The following is a 26,798-nucleotide window of genomic DNA, read 5'->3' as shown; positions in this document are numbered from 1 at the left end:
CGGTTTTCAAAAGTTCAAAGCCTGATATGGCGAAAGCATTCGCAAGTTTCATCTTTCTTTACTGTTGGTTCAGTTCAATTTTAATTGTTGGTGGACGGTGTACAATTAGATGAAGAAGAAGATTAGTATGTTTGTTAATATAATTTTATTTTGTAGGGGTCATCCTACGCCCTGGCTTTTGTGATATTAATCAGATCTAAAATGCCCAATCTTTATTATTTAGAAAAAAAGAAAAGAAAATAAAAGAAAAGTTATTTGATATCTTCTCAGGGAGGTGCTTCGTAGAAAATTCCACCGCTTTGTGCACTACGACCTTCAAGTTTGGTACTATCGCGTCCGCTTCCTTGCTGTTTCTCACGGAGAATCTTACCCCTTCCAAGCCTTCCCGTGAGAGGAAAGCTGCAAACGCCGGATTTAGGTAGGGCTTCTTCTTCTTGTTCTGTTTGCGCTGACGATTTATCGCATCGTTTGTTCATCTCTTGGGTCTTCTTGATCTGGAATTCGGCTTTCTCGTGGTGAGTTTTTCTTGACCCTTTACATTTTTCTCGGTATTCTGTTCGACTAGATCGGTGGGGGATTTTGCTTGGGGTCTCGGCCTTTGCCCAAATTAGTGCTTGAGATTTGAGATGTTGCCATGCGTCTCGGTGAGACGCACTTTGGTAGGGATTTATTGGATTTTTGGGGGTCGATTTTCAGGCACACTCTTTGGAATACAATTAGATTTCCACGAGTTTGTACCGAATTAGTGGTTCCACCGGGAATTGCCATAAGCTGTTCCCATTCTGATTATAATTTTCTTTGTGTAATTTCAGACTCCGTATGCCAATGCTACCTGTTTTGTGAGGTTGTATGCAAACGCTACCTAGCTATTGAAACTATCGACGGACATTATTGTACTGGCTAAAATCTAGACTAGAGGACATCTGCGGCGGATGGACAGTAGCGAGGAAGAGACGATCATGAGTGATTCAGACCCTCTCCTCGATAGGAAAGATCAGTCAGGCTCATTGCCCCAGCTCTCGCCACCACAGCCGGCAACCGTGACCGTGCTGGAGATTGAGGATGAGGAGACCGATGGTTCTTATGCCGCATGCTGCCGCATTTGCCTTGAGGCCGAGTCGGAGATAGGTAACAATCTTATGCATTGGAGATGCTATTTTGTTGTGTTGATGATCATCCTATGTATAGGGGATACAGTTTTTGTTGTGTCAATTTGATTGCTTTAGTTCAATTTGGTAATGATTTTTGTCTATGTCTAGTTTGCTTCTTGTCTGACTGCAGCAAGTAGAAGAAAGTGTGTGGTTACATGTACTCAGTTGTTTGGCATCTTTCAACTAATCCAAAATCTCTTTGTGATCTTTGCTCTGTAATGGAACCCAATAGGCAAAGCTTAGGTCATAGGATGTGTGCCAGTAGATTAGGGTAGCATTGAATTGTACACCTAATTAATACTTAATTTAATATAAGTAGTTAAACAGTTAACTAGACTAAACTTTTTTTATCATAGTACTTGATAAATTAAGCGGGCGAGCGGCGGGAATCGAACCCGCAGTGCTAGCAGTTTTTTTTGTTTTGTTTTGTTTTGAAGCACTTGCTTTAATTGAAGGTTTGCATCATAAATAGGACAAGAGAAGGTCCATGATCACATTGCGATGTCTGAAGCCTAAAGCTAACACTAAACGAACTGGTTCAAGTTCTAGCAGGAATAAGTATAATTTTTGCACGATTATGTTTTAGTAGACCTAATAGTGTAATTTGTTTCAACTGTTTAGTCTTCAGGCTGTACATTAGGCCAACAGGCCAATACTGCTTTTTATAGTTAGGGTTGTAGTTATTATATGGAAAACACATACTGGTTGGGTGCTACAGTTTGTCCATTTCAGGTCAACAATTTCTAAGCTTCCATATTTTACGTGACTCCATTTTTATGCAGGTGATGAGCTAATATCACCTTGCATGTGCAAGGGAACTCAGCAGTTTGTTCACCGTTCATGCCTAGACCATTGGAGGTCTGTGAAGGTACTGTCCCTTCTAGTGTTGCGTTTTCCATATGATTTTCAGATGGAATTGGTTCCTATCTATCTTACAATATACTAGTAACATTTGCACGTGCAATGCCCTAATTATCAGGAAATATACTAATCAAACTTTAGGTTATAGAGTTGATTTAGTTGAAGAGTCTTGGTCATCGACGGTTCCATTTCGAGGAGTCCAACAAGCAATCCCCCCCCCAGCCCTCGTGCACCTAGACCGCGTCCTCTGCACGGGGAATGTCACCTTCGATGCCTCGCCTCCATCGTTTCCGATCACAGCCCCTTGCTGCTTGATTGCAAACTGGTGCCGCCGGGCCATCGACGGTTCCATTTCAAGGAGCTCTGGACGCGGTTGGACGGGTTGCACGATATCGTGGCGGCCGCCTGGCACTCTATCCACGATGACGACCCCTTCCGGCGGCTCATGCGACGCATGCAATTTACCGCGCGCAAGCTTACTAGCTAGAGCTTGAGGACAGTCGACAACGTCCGCCTCAAGCTCGCGATCTCCAGGGAGCTCCTCAAGCTGGACATGGCGCAGGAGTGTCGGCTCCTGTCCCCGCACGATGACTGGCTCCGGCGGCAGACCACGGCTTCATACCTTGGCCTTGCCTCCCTTGAGCGCACCATAGCCCGACAGCGCGCTCGTCTTGCGTCCCTCAAGGACGGTGATGCCAGCACATCTTTCTTCCACCGGCAATACTAGTGACAGAAGAATCGGATCCACAACCTCACTATGGGCGGCGCCTCGATCTCTACCCCCCGCAACATGGCGGCCTCAACATACACACACTTCGACGCCCTGCTCGGTTGCGAGACGCCCCGTGAGTGCGGTCTCGACCTCTTCGCGCCGATCATGCCCACCAACCTCGACGCCCCTTTCAACGCCGAGGAAATTTGACAGGCGGTGAAACACCTCCCCGTACGGAAAGCTCCCGGCCCGGACAGCTTCACCGCCGAATTCTTGCGCGCGTGCTAGCCCATCGTCCGACAGGATTTTGTCGACGTCTTCCAGCGGCTTAACGAGATGCGTGGACGGGGCTTTTGCTCCCTCAACCAGGCGCTCCTCACCTTGCTCCCGAACTCCTCACCTTGCTCCCGATGTGCAGACGCTAGCGGCCTAGGTGACTTCATGCCCATAAGCCTAATTCACCTCGTTGCCAAAATCTTTGCCAAGGTCCTGTCGCTCCGCCTTGCACCAAAGCTCCATAGCCTCGTCAGCACGTGCCAGAACACATTCATCCCCAGCCGCAGCCTGCACGACAATTTCGTCCTCGTGCACTAGTCTGCGCGCCTTCTGCACCAGCTCGGCGCCTCTCGCGTCCTCCTGAAGTTGGACTTGGCTCGCGCTTTTGACACCATTAGCTGGCCGTTCCTCTTCGACGTCCTCCGCCAGTACGGCTTCGGCTCCCGCTTCTTGGACTGGCTGGCCATCTTGCTCTCCTCGGCTAGCACGAAGGTGCTCATCAACTAAGACCCCATCCCCACCATCTGGCACAGGTGTGGCCTCCGCCAGGGCGACCCCGTGTCGCTACAGCTCTTCGTCCTCGCCGTTGACATGCTGGGCCGCCTCCTCCTCTGCGCGATGGAACTGGGCGTCCTGCAGTGGCTGCACCCCCGGCCCCGGTCCCCTCTGTTTCCCTCTACGCCGATGACGTGATCCTCTACTGCCACCCCACCATTGGTGACATCACGGCCGTCAAGAGCATCCTACTGCTCTTCAGCCGCGCATCAGGCCTCTAGGTCAACTTCTCGAAAAGCTCCGCTACCCTGATCCGGTGCTCTGCCGATGATGCCGCGCCCGCTGTCAACCTACTGGGCTGCCCCTAGCCGAGTTCCTGATCACGTATTTGGGCATCCCCCTGACGCTACACCGCCCCACGGCCGCACAATTGCAGCTCGTCGTCGACAAAACGGCCGACATGCTACCTACTTGGAAGGCGCATCTCATGAACAAGGCCGGCCGCCTCGCGTTAGTCAAGGCCATCCTAAGCGAGATCCCGATCCACCAGCTCCTCGCTCTAGCGCCCCCAACAAGACCATCAAGGCACTCGAGAAGATTCAGCGAGGCTTCTTGTGGGCCGGGCACGCGGAAGCAAATGGCAGGCACTGCCATGTTTATTGGCAACGCGTTGCTAGGCCGCTCTCGCTTGGCGGCCTCGGCGTGCGCGATCTCGCCTGGACCAGCCTCGTGCTCCGCACCCGATGGCTGTGGTTCATTCGCACGGACAACACCAGAGCGTGGGCTGGCCTCGACCTGCAGTTCACCGCTGAGGAGCATGCATTCTTCTTCGCATCCACCACCATGCAAATCGGGAATGGCATGCAGGCCTTCTTCTGGGAAGACCGATGGATCGACGGGCGCTCCGTTGGCGAGATCGCTCCGCTCCTATATGCATGCATTCCCAAGCGCCGTTGCAAGCTCAGGACCGTCGCCCATGGATTATAGGCCAATTGATGGGCGCGGGACATACATGGCACGATTGGCATCCATGAGATCGGGCAATACTTACAGCTCTGGCACACAATCAGCCGCACGACCCTCTCTGCCGAGCCAGACCGCCTCTCCTGAAAGTGGAACCCCCGCGACGTCTACTCCGCCAAATCGGCCTACATCGCCACCTTCAATGGCTCCACGGGCTGCGTCACATGGAAGCGCACCTGGAAGAACTGGGCGCCCCCGCGCGTCCGATTCTTCCATTGGCTCGCCCACCTGGACCGGTGTTGGACGGCCGACCGCCTCGCCCGCCGCGGCCTACAGCACCCCGTGCGATGCCCCCTCTGTGACCAGGACCCTGAGACCATACACCACCTCATCCTCGCTTGCCCCTTCACCCATCAGATCTGGTACGAGGTGCTGCACTGGCTCCGACTCTCCTGTGCCCCGCCCGACAGCGAGACTTCTCTCAATGACTGGTGGCACACGGCGCGGCAGCACACTCCCAAACCCATGCGCAAGGGCCTCGCCTCCGCGACCCTCCTCGTCCCAGGGATGATTTGGAAGTACCGTAACGATTGTGTCTTCAACCGAGGATGGCCCTCGGCGAATGACCTGCTCACGAAGATCAAGGACAGGCCGCCCTCTGGGCCAGAGCCGGCGCTCTAGGGCTTCGTGCCATCGTACCACAAAGTTGGGACGTTCACTGATGTGCTATTGGGCACTGTAACTGCCTCCTAGGAGGATTGAACTGAAACTCTCTTTCTTTGCAAAGCAATGAAATGCAAGCTCTCTTGCGTTTTCTCGAAAAAGAAGTCTTGGTCATGGAGTCTGTTAAGTTATAGAGTATGTAGTCGGACTAGAGTGGCCAGGAAAGAAGTTCTCATCGTGTGCATTTGTCATGTCTTAGTTATTACATGGTGAATGAGCTACATATACTCTCTCTGTCAAAACACTTCACATAATAGTTTTGTCTTAAGTTATATTTTGTGAAATATGACCAAGTTTTTTCTTTTGAACCGGGCATAACCCCTTTCCATTACTTAACATAACGGAAATACAGCGTCTGATTTTTAAAGGAAGCTGGAAAGGGGAAAGCGAGTTCAAGACACCGCTGGGAAACCCACCGTGAGCACTCGTCATCGAGCAGCTCACTATAGGGCGAAAACCTAGTACCATCTAAAACCAACTATCCTAACCAGCACGAACCAAGGTACCAGCATAAAGTCTCCAAAAGGGGGAAAGCTCACATGATGAGCAGACAGCAAAAGCCCACGCAGGGGCAAAGATCAAAGTCTAACATAACAGTTGGGGAGGTAGGATGCTACTGATGAAGATAGTACAGCAGCAACTCATCAGTCCATCGCTGGTTCAGCTGGGGTGGCACAGATCCTCATGATGGTAGCCGCATTGGTCTTGAGCATCTTGGCGCCGTGCTCCATTGCCTCGCGATCAACTCCATCCATCAGACCTGCCCAATAATTCAGATATCCACATGCAGAAAAAACCACATCAAAAGGAGTTTTTAGCTTCTTATGTTCGAATGTGGCCCGATTACGACAGTTCCACCTAGCCCAGCATATCGCAGCAAGGCCAAAGGTATAGAACTTAGATCCATCCGGTAAGAAGACATAGCACCAGGAGAAATATTGCCACAAATTGTCAGGACATAAACCCGTGCCCAGGACACACCCAACAGTTCTCCAGACTACCCTGGCAACTGGGCAGGTGAAGAAAAGGTGTTGCGAGGTTTCTCTATCTGTGCAGAAGGAACATTTCGGGTTTCCAGCCCAGTTTCATCTTTTCATAACATCTCGTGTCAGCACAACATCCTGGAATAATTGCCATAAGAATATCTGAATCTTAAGAGGAAGTTTAGCTTTCCATATCCATCTATAGTCACAACCAGCTAGATGCTTTTCGAAGTATGCGTACACAGATTTAGTTGTGAAGCGCTTACTCTTCCCAAGGTTCCAGCTCACTTGATCCGGCTCATTAGAGAGTACCCAGGATTCAACCGCCCGCTTGACTTCCCCCCACTGATCCATCAGTGGAGGGTGTAGACGTCTCCTGAAGAAATCTATGCTAACATTGTTTTTGAACTTGGCAACTGTAATCTCCTGCTCATTACATATGCTGTAAAGCTCGGGGAATCTATCCCGTAAGGGAGAGTTATTATCAATGGGATCAATCCACACTCTGGCCAAGTTGCCAGATTTCAGGATCACCCCTCTTCCAGTTAGATAATATTCCTTAACTTTCATAATGGCTTTCCAGATCGGCGAGTCTCCAAATCTACTTCTCACCGAAGTTATAGTATCTTTTTTCAAGTACCTGGTTCGAATTACATCCTGCCACAACCCTTGCTGTGTCTCGAGTTTCCACCACCATTTAGTAAGTAAGCTAATATTATGCTTACGGAGATCTTTCACCCCCAAACCCCCTTTGTTCTTCGATCTACAGATTCTGGTCCATTTCACAAGATGATAACGTTTCCTGCCGTTGGTTTCTTGCCAGAAAAACTTTTTGCGATGTTTATCAAGTTTGTAGATCACCATCTTAGGAAGCAAAAACATAGCCATGTAGTAATAAACAATGCTAGAAAGGGAGGAATTTAGGAGTACAAGTCTTCCTCCCGAGGATGCAGCGTTCCCAATCCATGTTTCACAACATTTGAGGAATTTGTCATCTACAAAACTCCAGTCCAGGCTACGCAAGGTGGAGTAGCTTACCGACACTCCCAAGTATTTCATCGGGAAGTGCCCAATTTGACAGTTGAAAAGATCAGCATAGGAAGCTAGTACATTATCATCTCCTCCCACACACAGGATTTCACTCTTAAGGAAGTTTATCTTTAGACCAGACATGAGTTCAAAAATATATAAGAGGAGCTTCAAGTTAACAGCAGCCTCCTCATCATGTTCAAAACAGATGACTGTGTCGTCAGCATATTGGAGGATGGCTATGCCATTCTCAATGAGGTCCGGAGCTAGTCCAGTAATCATTTTTTCCTTTTGAGCATTGCGAATCGTCTTAGACAGAGCTTCCACAGCGAGGTTAAATAAAAATGGGGAATGAGGTCGCCTTGGTGAACGCCTTTGTAGCTCTGAAAGTAAGGTCCCATCTCATTATTTAGCTTAATGCTGACTGTACCATTACTGAGGATTTTTTTCACCCAGCCACACCAAGTAGTCCCAAACCCTCGATTACTATGGCATCGAGGAGGAAATCCCAGTTTATCTTGTCATAGGCTTTTTCAACATCTAGCTTAAGTACCACACCAATCTTTTTCTTTTGATGAGTGTGGTGTAGCACCTCATGGAGTGAGGATCCCATCCATGATATTCCTGTGCTTAATGAAAGCATTCTGGTGTTTGCTGATAAGCTTGTCAGCAAAAATAGCTACTCTGTTATCCATCACCTTAGTGATCAATTTATAAGGGCATCGAAGGAGACAATATGACCAAGTTTATAGGATAAGAAATATCACATTCACAGTATCAAATCAATATCATTAAATCCATAATCTAATATATTTTATTGTATTTATTTGGTATTGAAGATCAAAGTGAGTGCATATAAAAATGAGAAATGAGATAACGACAACAAAAACAACATTAAGCATATAAGCACATGTATACCAATAATTAAAACTGCTGTGTGCTCTGCTTATACATCTCTGGAAGTGCTATGAGATACCACTATCAAATCTCTTCTATGTTCACAAGACATCTCGGTACATGCCCACGGACTGAACAAAAAACTGTTGGTGCTCCGTCTCACAATCATTGTGACATGTACGGCTTCATGTGCACATACACCTTGAAAGGTAAAGAATGTAGATTCTGTTTCCCAAAAATCAAGAAGACAATGATCCCAAAAATGGAAGGTCCAGAAAGTGAATATATATATTTAAATAGTCCTTTTTAGATAAAGTTGTGTTCTTGTAGATAATTTGCTCACTGCAACTCAGAACTATGTATAGCGAATCTCGGAGCACATCAATGATCTGTCCACATGTTCCCAACTTCCCATTCGAAAAGTAGAAAATAACACCACATATCCCCAATCATGGAAAAAGGAAAAACACATGTTCTTTGCTGGAAACTATTGTGCAATGTAGACCAAATTCGTCCGCTGGGCAGATTTTTTTCCCCACAAGTTTCATTTGAGTGTAGGTACAAATAATAGGAATTCAATTTCTCACTATCTTCTTTTGTATGTTCAGTTCAGTGAAGTAGAAGGAACAATTATTAGGGGATTAAAAATGAAAACACCCTTATTGGGATGTTCATCTAAAAAAAACAGAAGTATGCACCAATGTGGTTGTAAGCTGCATTTCTGACAATTAAAAGTGCACCTTGTCGAAAATGTTTTATCTTAACCAAGCTAAAAATTCGGTGAAGTGGTATAGAAATAGCTATCGCACAGTACTACTTGCTCCATCTCTAATTGGACCAAACATATGCATGTCTTCAGAGGCACATCGGTATGCCTTCTCACTGGTATGTGATTCGTTTGGCCTAGTACTTCGCTTACGAAAGCCATGCTCATTAATGCTATACTCACCAAATGCTCTACTCTTTGTTCCCCCATCAGACATCTTCAAGGGAGAAAAAACATAACACAAACAATTACACATCTAACCATGTTTAAATTCATAGATGCACCAAAGACTAAAGCAAAGCTCAATGAACGTTAAACCATTTTTTTCTTCCAAAAAAGGTATTGTTCCACAACTAACGTCGGCATGAAGAATTGAAGATAGAATGATGACGTGTGTTTACAACATAGGAATCGTAGGTATCCTTCTGGAAAGCAACCCTGGTACTGATGCTACCTTTGTCCCCACCACGAGGGCTCGCTCGCGATCAGCTGCAAATGTCGTGCATGGTTCACAGATTGAGAGAACCCTATGGACATATCGGTTGCCAGATTACATCAACGACAAGCAATTTTTGCCTGCAAAAGTTGGGTTTACCAAGAGGCTTGGGCAAACATGATTTTTTTCCCTAAATAAATAGAAGAGAGCTCCTTCGATTTCATCGATTTGAAACTACGGTTTTACAAACTACGAAAGCAGGAAAAATGAAGCAGTGGAAGGCGCTGGGCAAACCCGATTATGCGTGCCAATCACGAACACAACAAATCAATATGCAAATAATGAGGAAAAATATACAGCGATAATCATCTATCTTGTCTTTTGAATGCCCGATTCTTTAATATATTTCAATTTCGAACCAAATCAGGCAACTGGCAAAATGCATTTGGCGCTGTGGGACCACCTCGATCTGCTTGTCGAAGGGATTGCTCAGCGCATCAGGGCATAGGAGGGTGGTCGTGAGGTCTGGCCTAGAGAACGAGGAGAACGATAGTGATGTTCTGGTGCCAGCGAGCTCACCGGGAGTGACTTTCTAACCCTTCTCGACAAACTGATCTGGATGGGCGTGGCAGAGGATGTGAAAGGGCACAACAGGGTGGTGCCACCAGTAGGGGGAGGAGGCAGTGGTGGCAGTGAGGTTGAGGGCTACGCGCTCTGACAGTACTCGCTGCGCTTTAATGTGGGGAGCGTGGCGAACTTTGAACTCGAGGTGACATATGGGCTCACCCCGGACGGTGATCCGCAAGCGATGTGTCGGCATTTGTGGTGTGAGGGGAGAAAGGAGCGTGAAAGGAATTGAGAAAATTATGGGAGGTCTTTAGGTATCTTGCTTGTTAGGCTGACATCATTTGACTGTGGAGATGTGAAACTAGAACCAATGGCAGTGGTGGGTAATTAGGACGTTAAACATGGTGTGGTGCTCACCATTGGGACGATACGAATTGTTGGATTAACACAGATGTATGACCGAGATCAATTGGGTCTGTCCCTTTGGGTCTTCTTATTATATTGGTATAGATATAGATGCTCCGAGACACTATTATAGGTTCCGTAGTTTACTTTCCACTGCTAGTGTAAGAATATTAGCATATCACATGCGATCAGGTTTTCTTCCTTTTTTTGAGGGAATGACAGTAGGAGAGGCTCCTGTTTGTATTAGGTGGGAGAGAAGAAGAAAACTACTTTAGGGGAGATCATAAACAAAGAAAGAAATAAAGGCAGGGTGAGCACCCTTAGTCCTATGTTGGAGGAGGCTAAAATCCTCCTTAAATCTTCTCATCCAGCCCTCAATGCTTGGAGCAATTCTTCTGAAATGCTTGTTGTTTCTTTCCTTCCACAGACTCCAAGCAGCCACTAGAAATATGTCAAAGAAGAGCGGGCGCCCCCAAGTTTCTTTACCATGTTGAAGCAGTTGGAGGCGGCAGGTGAATGAGGGCCAGTCAATGCCAAGTTTATGCCAGCAAGATCTGCTAAATGGGCGAGTAAAAATCATGTGATCAAGTGTCTCCTCAATTGGAGTGCCACATAGCAAACAACTGTGGTCATTGCCAATGTCAAAGTGGCGTCGCTTCAACATGTTATGTGTGTTCAATCTATCGTTCATGAGAAGCCATCCAAAAACCTTGATCCGCATGATGCAGTGAGAACGCCAGAGCAGAGATAATGTTGGGTGGGCGTTCGCGTCTCTAAAATAGAACTTGTAGTAATCAGTGGGCCGGTAATCTGCCTTGCCCCAGGTGTAGTGCCAGATGTCATTCGTTGACGTGGTCGGGTGCGTGCGTGAGGAGACCAGTTGGATGTCACGCACCTCGTCCAAGGCCTGTGGGGAGGGGGCAGATGAAAGGTTTCCGACAGTGCCGTGCTCTCCAAGAAACTTTTGACTGACTCGTCTTTGTGCATGGCATAGGAGAATGCATGGGGATGGGAAGATTCTAGAACGTCACTTGCCCAAAGATCTTTCCAAATAAGAGTAGTCGTACCTGAGACTACCCAGACTTGCGTGATGCCTCGAAAGGTGGGTGTAAGTTTCAGAATGTCGCGCCACCAGAAGGATCCAACCAGGTTTGTTGCGTGAGGTATTTTGTCCGTATAATACGTGTCCCAAATAAGATGAACCCAGGGGACGTCGAGCTTGTTGTAGAACTTGTGCAGGAATTTCATAAGCAGTGCATCATTCTGTATTTCGATGTTAATAACCCAAGTCCTCCATGCTTTTTGGGCTTGCAAACCATATCCCAGGCCGCAAGAGAGTTGCATTTGTCACCCTGCTCAGTTTTCTTGGTCCAAAGGCATCTTCGGATTTTATCAAGCATCTCAACCAGTTTTGGGGGAAATTTGAGTGTGCACATGGCATAGATGAGGAGGGACGCGACAGTTGCATTAAGCCAAGAGAGTTTACCCCCGTAGGACATCATGGAGATCGTTGATGTAAGACGGCGTTCTGCACTGCAAACAAGTGGCATAAGGTCCAGGACGGTGGGCTTGGTCGTGCCAAGGGGTAGTCCAAGGTAGGTGAAAGGCAGAGACCCAACCGAACAGCCAAATAAACGTGCGAGGGCAAGGGCTGATTCCTGGGAGAGATTGATCGGGATGAGCGTGGATTTATGGAAGTTGATCCGGAGGCCGATGGAGGACGCGTAGTCCGTGAGGATCTCTTTTACGATAGCTGCTTGACGAGGGCATGCATGCATGGCCAAAATTGTATTGTCCGCATATTGTATCACCGGGTAGTCCATTTGTCCCGTGAAAGGGAATGGCAGTTGGATCTTGCCTTGTCTATACACATCGTTGATGGCGGCTTGGAGGAGGTGGGCTGCGATCACAAAGATCAGGGTGGACAACGGGTCACCTTGTCACACCTCGGTGCGACAGTGAAACTGACGGCCCGGGACACCATTTAGTAAAACCGATGAGCGCCCCGTGGAGAAAATGCATTTTATCCAAGATAGCCACTTGTCATTGAAACCCATCTGCTTCATAATGTTTAACATGGGTGCGTGCTCAATCGTGTCAAAGGCTTTGGTGAAATCAAGTTTGAGCAGAATAATCTCCCTCGTAGAGGCGTGACATTGATGGATATATTGGAAGGTCCACGCCAAGCAATCCTGTATCGTTCACCCTTTGATGAAACCATACTGGTTAGTGTGAATGACTTTTAAAATGACATGTTGAAGGCGGTTGGCGAGAAGCTTGGTGATCAGCTTAAGGCAGAACTGAGCAGCGTGATCGGTCTGTAGTCATTCACATTCTCCGGTGAGTTGGTTTTTGGGATTAGGGTTATCAGGCCATCGTTTATACTTGTGAGGTTCAATTCACCTTGATGAAATTTGTCACAAAGGTTATAAAAGTCTTGTTTGATGATAGGCCAACACGCTTTGAGAAAAACTCCACTAAAACCATCAGGGCCGGGCGCTCGATCAGTCGGCATTTCTTTGATTACTGCATCGATCTCATCGTGTGCAATTGTTCAGTTAACTGGTCCAGATCATGATGGCGCTGAACAATGTTTGAAAGGTTGAACTTCATTTCTGTCAGTCGCGAGGTGCCCAAACGATCAGTGTAAGTTTGAAACAGGAGTGCCTCTTTGCCCGAATGATTATCAACAAGAGCTCCATCATCTTTTTTGAAGCTGGTGATGTTACGGCGATATCTTTCAGTGGCAACTGCCTGGAAGAATTTCGTATTTTCATCGCCGAACTTGATCCACCGAATGGTGCAGCGCTTTTTCCAGGATTGATTTTGGTAGTTAAGAAGGCGCAGCAGGTGCCAGATCGTCAGCGAGCAGATTACCTGTGCGTGCAGTCGAAGTGGACGCAGGTTCAGGAGCTGCATTGAGGATTTCAGTAAGTTCAGTAGCAGGGACAACACATCGATTGCTTCCAATCTCCTAAAGGACATGCACTGGGGTGGGTGGTGCATCATCAGAATGCGTCTCTTGGGCGGAGGAGGAAGAGCCAATCGAAGGCATCAGCCGTGGCTTCACCCGAGAGATGGTAGGGCGAGCATCAGTCACTTGGTTGATGTTGAAGCCATTGTATTTATTGGACCGGTTGCTACGACGGACTTTAGCAGTGGAAATGTGAGCAGGAGCACGAGCATGACGGCCACGAGTCACCACAGGGCCAGCAGGTTCAATGATGGAGCTAACTGCAGCGAGACCAAGCGTGCCCTGGGCAATCCTGGGGTTGCGATCAGTCGACCGAGGTGGACTAAAACTGGTGTGCCCGAGAGGCTGAGCAGCTAGCAGAGATGTAGCATCGGTTGGAGCAGGCTCAGGAGAATTTTGCTGCGCTGGCAAAGATAACTGTTGATGATTGTCAAAGATTTCTTCTAGCACTACTGAAGAAGCTGGAGGGAGAGGCAGCTGAGCAAGAGTGATGCCATTGTCAACAGCAGAGACCAAGACAGAAACCTCCAAGTTGGGGGATCACATACCGTAACCATTGCTCCAAGGTCCAATTGTGACGATTGTTGGGCGTAGGGCATGGAAGATGAAGGTGTTGAGTTGCTGCCTGGGTATCGGATCCGACAGGAGGAGGTTGATCAGTTCAGAGCCTTGTGCAGACAGGCCGAATTGTATGCCCTGGTTATGCAGACTGACAGAAACTGTGACTGAATCGTGTGCTTCAGATTGTTGGGTGGTAGGTGCAGCGACAGGTAGCAGAAGCAGAGCATCTCCAACAGAAACAGAGCTATCGTCATCAGAAGAAAAGGTATCGTTCCAAGCTTCCATAGCATTATCAGAAATGTTGTCTTCTAGGACAAGACCATGCTGCACTGTTAGACCTTGAGCAACCAACCAGGCTTGGTAATTGACCAGGTGTGGGGGGAGGGGCGGCAATGGAGGAGCCGGAGGAATTGGCCATGCCCCCCCAACCAGCATTGTTCTGGTGAGGCCCATTGCCATGGTTCGCGTTGTCAGCAGGAGGAGCACCGTTCTGAACCAACTAGTTATGGACCTGCTGTTGGTAGAGCTGCTCAGCGGTCAGTTCAGGTCCAAACTGCGGATGTGGATTGCTGTTAGGTGGGGGTGGTTCTTCGCCAGCAGGGAGAACCTCAGGCAGCAGGCCATTCCAATAGTTGCTCCTCAAGATGGTGATCTGCATGGTCCAGCAATCCCTCGCACCACCCAATTGCTAGACTACAAAACTCTTTGAAATCAGGCGAAGGCGCAGAAAGCGGGCCTTGAGCAAGATGAACCTCCTGTCCTGCCTTGGATTATACCAGCTGACGAGAGAGCCGTAGCCACCCAGGGCTTTGGTGATGTAGTAGTTTGTCTGGTAATCGTAGGGAAATCCGAAAAACATGAGCCAGACCTCGGGGCCAAAAGAGGTGGTGCGACGATTGAGGGCTTCATTGTGCGGCACAAAAGTGATTAGGAGATCCTCATCTTCAAGCTCAAGAGGGGTATTAACCGCGGTGTCCCTCATGAATGAATCCACAAATCCGAATATGCCAATGCCGAAAGGATCGCTAGATTCAGTGGTAAAAAGTTGGGACTCATGAAGCAGACCTTGAACCATGGTGCGGATGGCCGCGTGGCGATGCAGGGGGGCATAGTGGCTGGCTTCTGCGACGACGAGGAAGTCATGGTTGAGCGGCGGAATGGGTCCGACGACCATGCCGCTGCGCACAAGACGATCTGCCGGACCGGGCTCGACGGCGAAGCCCGGTGGGAGGAACGACACTGGGTTGAGCGGGTAGTTCGCCATGATCGGGGCGACGACGGAGGGCAGTGGTGGTGGCTGGTGAAGTGACGTGACTAGTCTATCTCTTCTTTTAGTTACGAGATATGATCTTGGAGGACAAGTCTAGGTCGATTTGTACTGTGTATATATGTCCCCAACATACATGAATACGATGGGCTGTATATTCTCCAAATCTTCCCAGTCCACATGGTATCCTCAACCATGTCACCACCACCCTTGATTTCGTCAAGTTGAATTTCTCCATTTGTTAGACCTTCAACCTCACCTAACGCAAGCTTGGCCTCACCAACCATGTCAACGGCTCCGTTGATGGCGCCATGATGCTCGGTGACGTTAAGTGGACTCAGATCGACTGCTGACACAGCCGAGCACGTGTGAACCGCCATCACCTCCCTCTTCCTCGACAATCACCTCCAACGCTCCGTCTTCACTAAGCGAGAGTTCCACAATCTCGTCGAAGGTGATTTGTTCATCACCGCATTCTCCGGTCGTTTCAAGTGTCTTGCTGAGACACTGCGTGATTCGGGCTCTCCCGTTGTCGACCAGGACATGCTGCTCGCCTTCATCAATGGGCTCAATGGCAACTTCGACCACTATCAACTTGACCAACCTCACCTTTGCTTGTGCCAGCGGCACCCTGCTCTAGTAAGAACCTCGCCTCACCCATGGCGCTCACCATGTGTAGTGGCCCTTGTCGCTAATCGCTCTTGCCACGTGCCCATTGCTTCGCCTGCTTCCTATCCCGTCGCGCCTTCCTCTTGTGATTGCGGCAAGTGAGGGAAGAAGAAACCATCCCAAACTACGTTCGGCTCCTGACACGCGAGCCGCTCCAACGCCAGCGTGGATCACCGATACCTACCCACCATCTGACATGTTCCAGGCATGGCCACCCAACAGGCACGTACCAGGTGCCGTTCTACTCGGGCCTTGTCCCGGCTTCTCTTTGCCACACGGCCATGACACGCAGCTAGGACAGCAGGGCTTTGCCTTCGCTCCTCCCTACTAGGGTTATGGTCCTTCACCACCACAAGCCCAACCAACGGCATGGGACCAGACACAATTTCACGCCGCCCTCAACAACCTCTCCCTTCAAGGCGGCGGGTCCAACTGGTCCCTTGGCACCTCGCATATGGCAAACAACCCCGGTATCCTCTCTCACTCCACACTCTTTTCCACCCCTAGCTTCATCGTTGCTAATGCCGACTCCCTTCTGATCACCCATACTGGTACCACCTCCCTTCCCATTTGTTCTTTTCTACTTCACCTTCACAATGTCGTCATCACTCATAATCTTATTAAAAGTTGATTTTTGTTTGTTACTTCACTCCTCAGAATCCTGCCACCGTTAAAATTTGACAAATATGTTTTTTCTATTATGGACTTGCATACACGATCAGTGATTCTCCGATGTGATTGCCTGGACGAACTTTATGCCCTCGTGTACGGGCCTTAGTCTCTTCTTGCTAGCACCTCCGAGCTTTGACTTCAACGACTTGGGCATCCAGGACATGACGCCCTCTCAAAAACGATTTGTCTTTCGAGTTCTCTTATAATAAGATCCCGTCTATGAGATGTCATGCTTGTAGATTGGGGAAGCACGTTCATTCACCCTTTGAACAATCAGATTCTCAAGCTAGTTTTCCCCCTGCTCTTATGTGCTATGTGATGTATGGACTTCACTTATAAAGAGTGTTCTCGGTTTCCAATATTTTTTTCTCAAGAAAACGCAAAAGAATTTGTGTTTCATTTCATTGAACAGGAAGACATCAGGGGTACAACCTCCAGAAAGGAGGGACACACAGTGAATTCGCCTGCTGGGTCGGCCGTTTCGGCTGTCATCACAGTGAATTTGCTTGCCCCGCAGTGGATTCCCCTGTCCCGCCCACTGGTTGGCCGCTTCGCCCAACTCGGCTGCCATGGCAGCAACCGACCCTGGCTTGGGCAGCAGCGCCTCTGCGCCAACCACGACAACCTCCAGCTCTGCTGTCAAGCTCGTTGCCTCGTCACCTTCGCCGTCTGCACCCCCCATGCTGATTGCACCGACGCGTGATCTGGGGTTGTGGTCCTTCGACGTGTTCATGCACACCATAGCCATGCGTGCTCGTCATGGGGTTATTTAGCCGAACTGCCGCCGCCACCGATGAAGCCTCTTATCTCTCTGTCTCTGCTACCCTCCCCTGCTCATGCTGCACTCCGCAACCCCACATGGTGTGCTGCGATACATGATGAGTTCAATGCATTGCAGGCTAACTGCACATAGATACTCGTGCCTCGTCCTTGTGGCGCCAACATCGCCACCGGCAAGTGGGTATATCTGCACAAGCTTAATAGATGGCTCTTTGGATTGCTACAAAGCTCACAGGGTTGTATGTGGCTTCACACAACATGCTGGTGTGGACTTTGGTGAGACCTTCGGTCCCGTGTGCGTCTTGCCATTGGCCGGTATACCAGCTTGACGTCTCCAGTGCCTTTCTGAACCGGGTACAAGCTTAAACCCAAGGCCTCGGCTGCCTCTGGAGATCTCTTGTCTGATGCTACCTTCTACCGAAGTATTGCAAGAGCTCTTCAATACCTCACCTTGACACGACGGGACATTGCATATATTGTTCAGAAAATTTGTTTGCACATGCATGCTCCACGAGATGCTCACTGGGGGGTGATCAAGAGATTGCTTCGCAATCTTCGTAGCACTACATCTCACGTCTTCAGCTTACTGGTAGCTCCTCCACCGCCATTGCCGCCTAGCGCGGTGCTGATCGGGCCGGCTGCCCGGATACTCGCCACTCTACATCTTTTTTTTTTGCGTCTATGTCAGCGACTCTTTGGTGTCATGGTCCTCCAAATGACAACCCATGGTTTAACGTTCTAGTGCCGAAGAAGAATATCGAGCGGTCCCCAATGCCGTGGCGGAGTGTTGTTGGCTTCGTCAACTACTTGGTGAGTTCCACTGCACCATCGACAAGGCCTCCGTGATGTTTTGTGACAGTGTCTATGCTGTCTACTTGTCAGCTAACCCAATTCATCATCGCCACACAAGCATGTTGAGTTGGATATCCATTTGTCCGCGAAAAGGTGCCCCTTGGACAATTTCACGTTGTTCATGTTCCGACCACTCACATGCGATCACGTAGGATCGTTTCCTTCCTAACTCTCCTGGTCTATCTCTTTTTTTAATTGCGAGATATGAACTTGGAGGACAAATCTAGGCCTGTCTGTACTGTGTATATATGTCCCCAACATACATGAATACGATTAGCTGCACATTCTCTAAATGTTCCGAATCTACAGCCAGCATTATGCTATATGTGTAAACCACCATATCGAGACACCAGTTGGATATAGAAAAAGTTTCACCTAGAGAACATGAGAAAATACATGCAGTGTCATATTGGTACGTGGAGTACTACTACAGCAACAGAACCTTTTGTCCCAACCAAGTTGGAGTAGGCTAGAGATGAAACCTAACAGAAACCTGTGAGAACCCAGAAGAGAAAAGAGAAAGTACAAGTAAACAAAGTAAATGTACCGTATATTGGAGGAGAAAATTGCAAGCTAGAGTTTCTTTTTCTCTGGCGGTAGTAATGTGATCAGAACCTGTCACCTAGCCTCATTAATCTTGTTTCAAGTGGCAGTTTCTGAGATTGCAAAGATGTTATCAGCTTTAGACTTGTATTGGCAACGCGATATCCATTAGGAGTCAAGCTGCATCTCTGCAAACTATTCTCATTCAGCTTAATTTGGAGGGTTAGGTTGAAATCGTGCTGCTCGAAGGCTTAGCACATCACTGTTGGAATATTTTATTAGAATCTTTAGGTTCAACTTGTACTTTATTGAGCTTTATGATTCCCCTTGTATTAAGGATTTCCTAAGTCCTAACTAGATGCTATGCCTTCTAATTTTTTTTCTGTTGATATATTCATTATGGTTGGGAAATGTAGTTAAATGCTGCTCCCATTTTTCCTGCTTACTTTGTAGGAAGGATTTGCATTCTCACACTGCACAACATGCAAAGCTCAGTTCCATCTTCGAGTGGAAACTCTGGAAGATAACTCATGGCGCAAAATAAAGTTCCGGCTCTTCGTGGCAAGAGATGTTATACTTGGTTTTCTTGCAGTTCAAATTGTAAGCTCTAAGACTTGAAAATATTTCTTTTTTAATGCCTTTTCTTCATTAAATGAAATCCAATATCTTTGTTTCTAAAGATGCTCTTATTTAGTACTGTTGCACAACTGGGAATACTTATACATAATAAGTCTGTACAATATAATTCAGAAAATGCCCCCCTGAGGCATTCAGAGTTACATTTTCCTACTTCAGTTAAACTATGAAAACACCAATCTATTGAATCTGGAATAGTAGTTGCATTATTCAAAATTTGCATATTTAGATCTTGAGTAAATTTGACGGAACTGCAGGTTTCATGTACAAATGATCACGAAATACAAGTTGATACCACATGTTTAATGTACAAACTAACACAAAATACAAATTATTTTTTTGAACGGAATGATTCTTATCATTGGCATTTCGCTCTCCAAGCAATGCCAATGCACTTTTTATTTTCAGAATACACATACTGATGTACTATTAAAATATTAGGGCATTTTTTCAGTACAAATTCAGGCAGGGGAAATAATTATTTGCATATATTTTCATTTTCTGCAGACTATTGCTATCATTAGTGCAATTGCATACTTTCTAGACAGGGACGGAAGTTTCCGGAATAGTTTCAGTGATGGTTGGGATCGTATCTTGTCAAAGCATCCAATACCGTTCTACTACTGCATAGGTATTGGAATAACACCTTTCTGTCATAATGATGCATATGTACCATTTATATTAGTCAGCAAAACTTTTGGTTACAGCAACATAAAACTGCTGTTATTGAATTAACCTAACGTTTTATCTGTTGATGTTCAAGGGGTTGTGGTTTTCTTTGTGCTGCTTGGATTTTTCGGGTTGATAGTGCACTGCTCGTCCTTGAACGACAACCAAGATCCGTGCTTAGTTGGGTGCCGGAACTGCTGCTATGGTTGGGGCATCCTGGACTGTCTCCCTGCTTCTTTGGAGGCCTGCTTTGCCCTGGTGGTGCTCTTCATCGTCGTGTTCGCTATCCTTGGGATTGCATACGGTTTCCTCGCGGCGACTATGGCCGTCCAGAGGATCTGGCAGAGACATTATCACATCCTGACCAAAAGAGAGCTCACAAAGGCAAGAGGCCGCCTCACATTGGTCGAGCTATTTCCCGGGGCAGCATCATTCTTTCAGATTATGAATTCGTTTCATTCTTTTTCGCATGCAGGAATACGTAGTGGAAGATCTGCACGGCAGCTACTCGGCCCCGAAGCTTGAGCCAGAGCATGAGGAGCGGCTGAAAATGCTGAAGCTACTGTAGATGGCCCATCCGCATCAAGACCACTGTAAATCCCGCCTGTATTGCTGTGGGCCGAAAGAGTGTTGGTGAGTTGGATCGTCTGTGAAAGAAAATGGTGACGCGATTGAAACTTGTAGCTTTCTGAATCGAAATATCCCCCCCCCCCCCCCCCTCCCCCTTTTTTTTAACAAATGAATAAAATTTGGTCCATGCACTGCACCTGGTTCTGATCTAGTTGCTGGTCTGAAAGTCAGTGAAGACGCTTCTCGGGAGGCCCTTTGATGAAGACATAGGCAAACTGCGACGTGCTCGGCACGTGGAGAACATGAACTCACCGAGGGAAACATGCTCATGGACGAAGTGAAGATCGATTTTCACATGCTTGGTGCGGTGGTGCTGAACGAGATTGCTTGACATATACATGGCGTTCATGTTGTCACACGTGGCTATACATGGCGTTCACGTTGTCACATGTGGTGCGGCGGCGGCCGACGAATCTTGGTGAGAAGTTGCCGAAGCCACACAGCCTCAACGACGGGCGTTGGCAATGCCCTTGTACTCCACCTTGGTGCTCGATCGCAAGACAATGTTCTGGCATTTCGACGACCAGCTGACGTGGTTGGAGCTGAGGAACACGTGGCGCAGCGGCGGCCGACAAATCTCGGTGAGAAGTTGCTGAAGCGCGGCGACGGCCGACGAATCTTGGTGAGAAGTTGTCGAAGCCACACAACCTCAACGATGGGCGTTGGCAATGCCCTTGTACTCCACCTCAGCGCTCGATCGCGAGACAATGTTCTGGCATTTCGACGACTAGCTGAGACAATGTTCTGGCATTTCGACGACTAGCTGACGTGGTTGGAGCCGAGGAACACTGCAAAGCCAAACGTAGATTTGTGGGTGTCTGGGCACCCAGCCCAATCCGCGTCCTAGTATGACGTCAAATTGCCATCGGACGTCCGAAATAACTGACATGCCAAGGCGTGTGGTCCCATGAACATAGCGAAGAACCCGCTTCACCATCTGGTAGTGGGCTTCCCCGTGACCAGACAACATCGTTGAACAACGGGAGATATATCAGGGCGACCGAGGGTGAGGTACTGGAGAGCCCCGGCGAGACTACAATAGAGTGAGGATCATGGATAATTTTGCATTGATGTCGATGGGCGTAGAGACCAACTTGCAGTTTAACATCGCCGTGACGATCTAAAATGTCTAGGGCATATTGTTCTTGAGAAAGGTGGAGACCGGTACTGTTGTGATGCATTGATCCCAAGAAAGTGGTGGAGAGAATCCATATCGGTCATGGCGAATTCACGGTGCAGCAAGGTGGTGATGGATTTTAGAAAGGTGGAAGAGCTGATGGTGAGAATTATGTCATCTACTTGTAGCAGGAGCTATGCGGTGTTGCGGACACGATGGAGCAAAAACAACAGTTGGTGCAGTCCAATGTCCCCTTGTGTTTTGGATATTGTTGTCAGAAACATTGAGGGACTGAATTTTGTTAGTGCACATAGAAAGAAAGTAGTCCCTGGAGTTTCGAGAAGATTGCTATAATCTTCAGAGAAGTTTGCTGTAAACTTCCGAGAGTGTTATCTGAGCTGCAAAGAAGATTGATGAGCTTCGAGGAGTTTGCAACCGAGAAGAATGCGTGTCGGAGTTGGCCTGAAAATGTTGCTCACGTGAAGCAATTTATACGCGAGGTGTCCAATAGAAAATGATTGAAGCAGAGAAGAATGAAACAAAGTAAAAACATAGCATTTATTCCATTGTTTCATTTCCTTCTTTTGAGTCATAGGACCACTGTATGATTAAGAGGGGTTCAAGTATCTCCGGACTTTTGTCTATTGTGATGCTTAACCGAAACTTATCCCATGTGAGTCGATAGAAATCTCTTCGTGCATCGAGATATTTACTCGCGAGCTAGATGTTGTTCTAGGCTGCAAGAGAAGTGCGTCGAGATATTTACTCGCAAGCTAGATGTTCTTCTAGGCTGCAAGAGAAATGCTCTGGTAGAGGAGTCAGCTTTACTTGTTCCTCAAGTAAAATTGTCAGGTGCATTTGAAATCCGACTGTTGGAAATGTGTTGGTTGGCTATTGAATTGGCTCCAGGCCCTTATAGCATTTCCTCTCCAGGATTGTTATGGCTATAAATAGCCAGCCCGCACCAACCGAGATGATTGGATGCTGTCAGGGCTGGTTTTTCAGGACATAAAATCCCAGCAAATGACCCTTATGTCATCATCAACCCCAGGATTACTGTTGCTGGTGGACACTTCCTTGATACAGAATTCCAACCAGTTTAGAAGAATTTGGGTACAAGACCATAAAGGCCCATTGAGTATAACAATGATCTCTAGTGGTGGATGACGAAAGCGACTCGTCGATCTCCAACGTTGATGGAACTCCATTCCCACAGGAACAACTGACCTGGCTAACTTCTATCTCACGTGGCTGCTATCTCCATTTTCTAGGTTGCGGGGTGTCTTCGTAGTACTCCTCTCTGAATCGTAAATCTGGTCAAGATAATAGCCAGGGACAAGCCAGTAAGTACGTTTGAATGTACTTGCAAACATCATGAACAAAAAATATAATAAAAGCAGGAAAAATGCATTCAACTAATTTTAAGTATATTCTACCATGCCATGATAAGAATTTAATGCTATCATGTGAAGTATTATATATGCACAATTAATAAAGGTTGTCAACTAATATCAATAGGGTATAAGTAAATCATAATGTTGCATAGAAATTTAAATTCGGGCCTCAAGAGATAGAACCGTTCCCAAGGAACCCAAAAGAAAAAGGTAAAAGAATACCATAGTTAGGCGTCTTCGCGACGCCACGCAAGGGGCTTTACTTCAAATGAAATCAAAGACAAAGGGAATTCTAGGCGGTAGAACCGTCCAGTGAATTCCAAAAAGAAAATCATATATGTGCCGGTAGGGCGTCTTAAGCGACGCCTCAAAAGGTCTTGAAAATAAATGCCGCAGTCGGGTGTTTGAAGCGACGCCTGATAAAGGGATTATAAGAAAATAAAAACACCAGTATCCAGGTGGTAAAACCTTCCCAAAAATACTCAACATTTAATATAAGAGAAAGGGTTAGTCCATAATAACATTAGTGATCACAATCTTCCATCGTAAATCTAGTCAATTTTTGATGTAGTTCCTTTTCCTCTGAAGATCAACACTAAGACCGACACTTGATCCATTTCAGACTATAGTCTTTAACCGCGGACACAGCTATTCAGATAGGTTTTATATTGTGCAGAGGTTGTACTCTTTACCCACAAGTAAAGGATTTCTTTAGCCAGCACCGAGGCGCTGACTAATTCCCATTACAATCTTTGGATTAAAAACACACCTAACCAGCACACACCAGCTTAACTTTCCTGATGTCAGGAATCACCCAAAGCATCACTCAAGAAAAACTCTAAGATGGAGAGGTCACAACCTTGCATGGGATCACAATTTATACCGTGCGCTAACTAAGAGGTGCTTCCTCTCGGCCTCAGCCGCATACACCCATGGCCCTGACCCGATGACTGGCATTATTCCTAGAACCGGGAAACCCTCATCGCGGCCCTCTGTATGATGTGTGCGGAAAAGGGGTTAACAACTTACTGAACCATACCCTACCTGTGGGAGGGACATGTGGTAGTACGAATCAAGTATGGGGGTTACCGGAGCAAGACTCGATCTACGGTCTACTCAGGAGGTTTATATTTTCCTGCAATGATTAGCACAATATATCTCCTTAGTGGTACCCAACAGGGTCACCATCTGGCATGTCCCAACATGCCCTCACTGATCATTCTCGTCACAACGAGATTTCTGCCTTACGACCACTTTCACTGGTGACAATATTTTTTCCTGTAGGTTAGTCAGAACAGGCATAGGAATGCGTGGCACCATTATTTCATGTTTAGGTGAAGTAAAATACTAACAAGGAATCACATATGCATGATGATCTATGTGCAAATTTCATATGAGGTAACATAGGCATGTTTCAAAAATTCTAGCAAGCAATCAACCAAGCAATCATCATATCAAGTGTTCAAAATGCTTGCCTTGGTGATGTAGAAGAGTTGGGTGCACTCCAAAAGTTTGTAAAAATAATCTTCCCTCCATTTTCCTATTTTTGAAATAATGAAGTTACCACATAATTCCAAAACAGTACATAAAAGTTGTTTTTTTTTTGAAATAAATACTAAAATAAACTAGATGAAATTTGAAGGAGAACAAAAAAAGAATCAATTTATTTGGAGTCATGGTTTAAGGACTAGAGACAGTCAAAGTTGGGTCAAATTTCTGTTTTTAAATAAAAAAATAAAAAAAACGCTTCGGCAACGAATACGCTTACGAGACAGGGAGGCATACTTTCCGAAATATGCCATCACTTAGGATGGCTCAGGCACGCCCTAGTCACTGACGCGCGGGGACCTTCGGTCGGGTTTGGCCCTGGTCAAACCGGCCTTCTCCCTCCTCTGGCCGAGCGGAGGAGGGGCTCTTGACGAGCCTCGCCGGTGATTGGGGGCATGGCGACGGAAGAAGACCGCACCATCATTCTTAGGGACTCGTAGCGGTCAGGTGGAGGTGCGCAACAGTCTCTGGGAGGGACGTAGCCGCCAGCGGCGAGCTCTCCCGAGATGTTCCGGCGGAGCCAAATCGGGGATTTTGCCTACGACACTTCCCGAGAAAAATTGACGAGTGGGGTGGGTTAGAGGGACCACAAAGATTCTAATGGTAGAGATAAAGAGAGGGAGGAGTCCCTAGTTGCGTCAGAATCGACCGGAGGTTGGCGGCGGCCGAAACAGTCGGAGTTGAAGCGGACGACCACTCCAGTCGGTTTGGTGCTTGGGGAGGCTCGTGAAGGGAAAGGGAGGGTTGGTGCTGCTATCATGAGGGGGCCTGAGGTGGCTTTTATAGCCTAGCCAAGTCAGTTCATCCGGGGCTGCTCCAACCGACCTTGACGGCGGCCTTTAATGGCAACGGAGGACGGTGGCGAGGTCGTTGGGGTCGACGGGATGGTCGGCGGGGTTAGGCGAGGACGGTGGCAGTGCTTAGATAGGCTCGGGCGGGCTGGAGAGTCAGGAGGGGTCGGTTTCGTCACTTCCCGAAATGGGACACGGCGGCGGAGGCCATTGATGGCGAAGCGCGGTCGGTGGCGAGGTTGGTGGTGGATGGTTGGGTTTGGTGGTGGACGGTGGAGCTCAGGTGGGTGGCAGTTAGTGCGAGGGTGAGTTGTCTGGCTCGGAAACGAGCCACGCGTCCTGGTGGTGGCGTGCCCAAGACGAAGGCAGTCTGTGGCTGGTGTTGGCCGGTGCTAGCGGCTAGGGGAGGGTGTCGGCAGGCCTTGGGGTCGTTTTGATGAACCAGGGGATAGCTAGGGCGAGCGAGGGAAGCAGTAGAGGGGAGGCAGGGGCTCGGGCGCCGTCGAATGCAGTTCACGCGCGCTGGCCGCGCTCTCCGGACGCAAGCAGAGTGTTCGACCAAATGCCAGGGTAGGCTACAGTGGTCCAATCAAGCTAAATCTTGTTAGGGTGCTGCAAGTGGGGATTACAGAGATTATGGATAAGGTGGTTTGATCAAATGAGTAAGTGCTCAATGCAAGTTTATGAGCTTGCAAATTTGTGTCATGCACATGAGGTGTTCGACAGAATGCCAGAGGCATTTAGAAATATTTTATGGAAGTGAAACTTGGCAGGATGGGGTCTCTTTGGATGATAGAGATGATGGTGTAGTTTTGAGAAAAAGGAAAACTTGCTAGTGCAACTTATATTGAAATGCACTTCTGGACCCAAACTCGGAGGAATAATTTGGTGGACTTCCAAGATGCAAATGGGGCTGATCTTCTGGACTTAAGGGTTTAGCTGGAAGGACTATATGATGGAAAAATTTCAGAATTATTAGAGCTAGAAAAATTAGGGTTATAGTTGAAAGGGACATAATTGAAAAGAGGATGTTTCACTCAAAATTTTCGAAATACCACGTTAGGTTTTTGCATAAAAGTGATATATAGGCATCACCTGACCTCTCATAATTTTTGTGGAATTTTGAAAGAATTATTTAAAAGGTTCTTAGTGTAACAAAAGCATTTCAGAGATTGAAAAATGCTATTAAAAGAATTATTTTGTGGCAAATTTTATTCTAAAAATATTTCCTACTGTTATTTAAAATATAGATGGAATGACGTAAGAAAACAACCAAAGACACCATATTAAAAAAATCTATATGGAGAGAATTATGTTTTTAAAATAGGAAATAGAAAAGGTTCCGAAGTAAATAAAAGACCTAATATAATTCAAAATTTTTATTTCTAGCCAAATTTTACTTAATAAAATTATGGTTAAATTTTGGGGTGT

General features: G+C 47.3%; 1 protein-coding gene and 2 long non-coding RNA genes across 4 annotated transcripts; 1 reads left to right on the top strand and 2 right to left on the bottom strand.

The window, feature by feature from the left end:
* The first annotated feature begins 259 nt into the window (after positions 1-259).
* LOC125518020 (RING/FYVE/PHD zinc finger superfamily protein) lies at positions 260-20,557 on the top strand. 2 transcript variants are annotated; one of them, XM_048682984.2, is made up of 7 exons: positions 260-418; positions 813-1,128; positions 1,934-2,019; positions 19,036-19,182; positions 19,726-19,849; positions 19,982-20,271; positions 20,363-20,557. In XM_048682984.2, exons 2-7 carry the CDS (start codon positions 933-935, stop codon positions 20,453-20,455), a joined length of 936 nt encoding a protein of 311 aa, XP_048538941.1. In that variant the 5' UTR covers positions 260-418; positions 813-932; the 3' UTR covers positions 20,456-20,557. The 2 variants fall into 2 exon arrangements, with proteins under 2 accessions (XP_048538941.1, XP_048538942.1); XM_048682985.2 differs by having other exon boundaries at positions 309-515.
* On the bottom strand, positions 20,302-20,997 carry LOC147959518 (uncharacterized). Its single transcript, XR_015612372.1, has 2 exons — positions 20,655-20,997; positions 20,302-20,534 (listed from the first exon to the last, which is right to left on the bottom strand). It is a non-coding gene; the product is annotated as an uncharacterized LOC147959518 (long non-coding RNA).
* A 1,507-nt stretch (positions 20,998-22,504) lies between these two features.
* On the bottom strand, positions 22,505-25,692 carry LOC125518021 (uncharacterized). Its single transcript, XR_015612371.1, has 3 exons — positions 24,814-25,692; positions 24,504-24,568; positions 22,505-22,947 (listed from the first exon to the last, which is right to left on the bottom strand). It is a non-coding gene; the product is annotated as an uncharacterized LOC125518021 (long non-coding RNA).
* Positions 25,693-26,798: the final 1,106 nt, after the last annotated feature.

Source organism: Triticum urartu, chromosome 7A (genome assembly GCF_056163025.1).
Source record: "Triticum urartu cultivar PI428250 chromosome 7A, HENAU_Tu73, whole genome shotgun sequence".
Lineage (NCBI taxonomy): Eukaryota > Viridiplantae > Streptophyta > Magnoliopsida > Poales > Poaceae > Triticum > Triticum urartu.
This window is presented reverse-complemented; position numbering and strand designations above follow the sequence as displayed.

Excerpts from the sequence above, each read along its gene's own strand:
- LOC125518020 (XM_048682984.2), top strand. The coding sequence starts at position 933 with ATGGACAGTAGCGAGGAAGAGACGATCATGAGTGATTCAGACCCTCTC. Across the intron at positions 1,129-1,933 it reads TGAGGCCGAGTCGGAGATAG|GTGATGAGCTAATATCACCT; the intron begins GTAACAATCTTA and ends ATTTTTATGCAG. Across the intron at positions 19,850-19,981 it reads ACCGTTCTACTACTGCATAG|GGGTTGTGGTTTTCTTTGTG; the intron begins GTATTGGAATAA and ends TTGATGTTCAAG.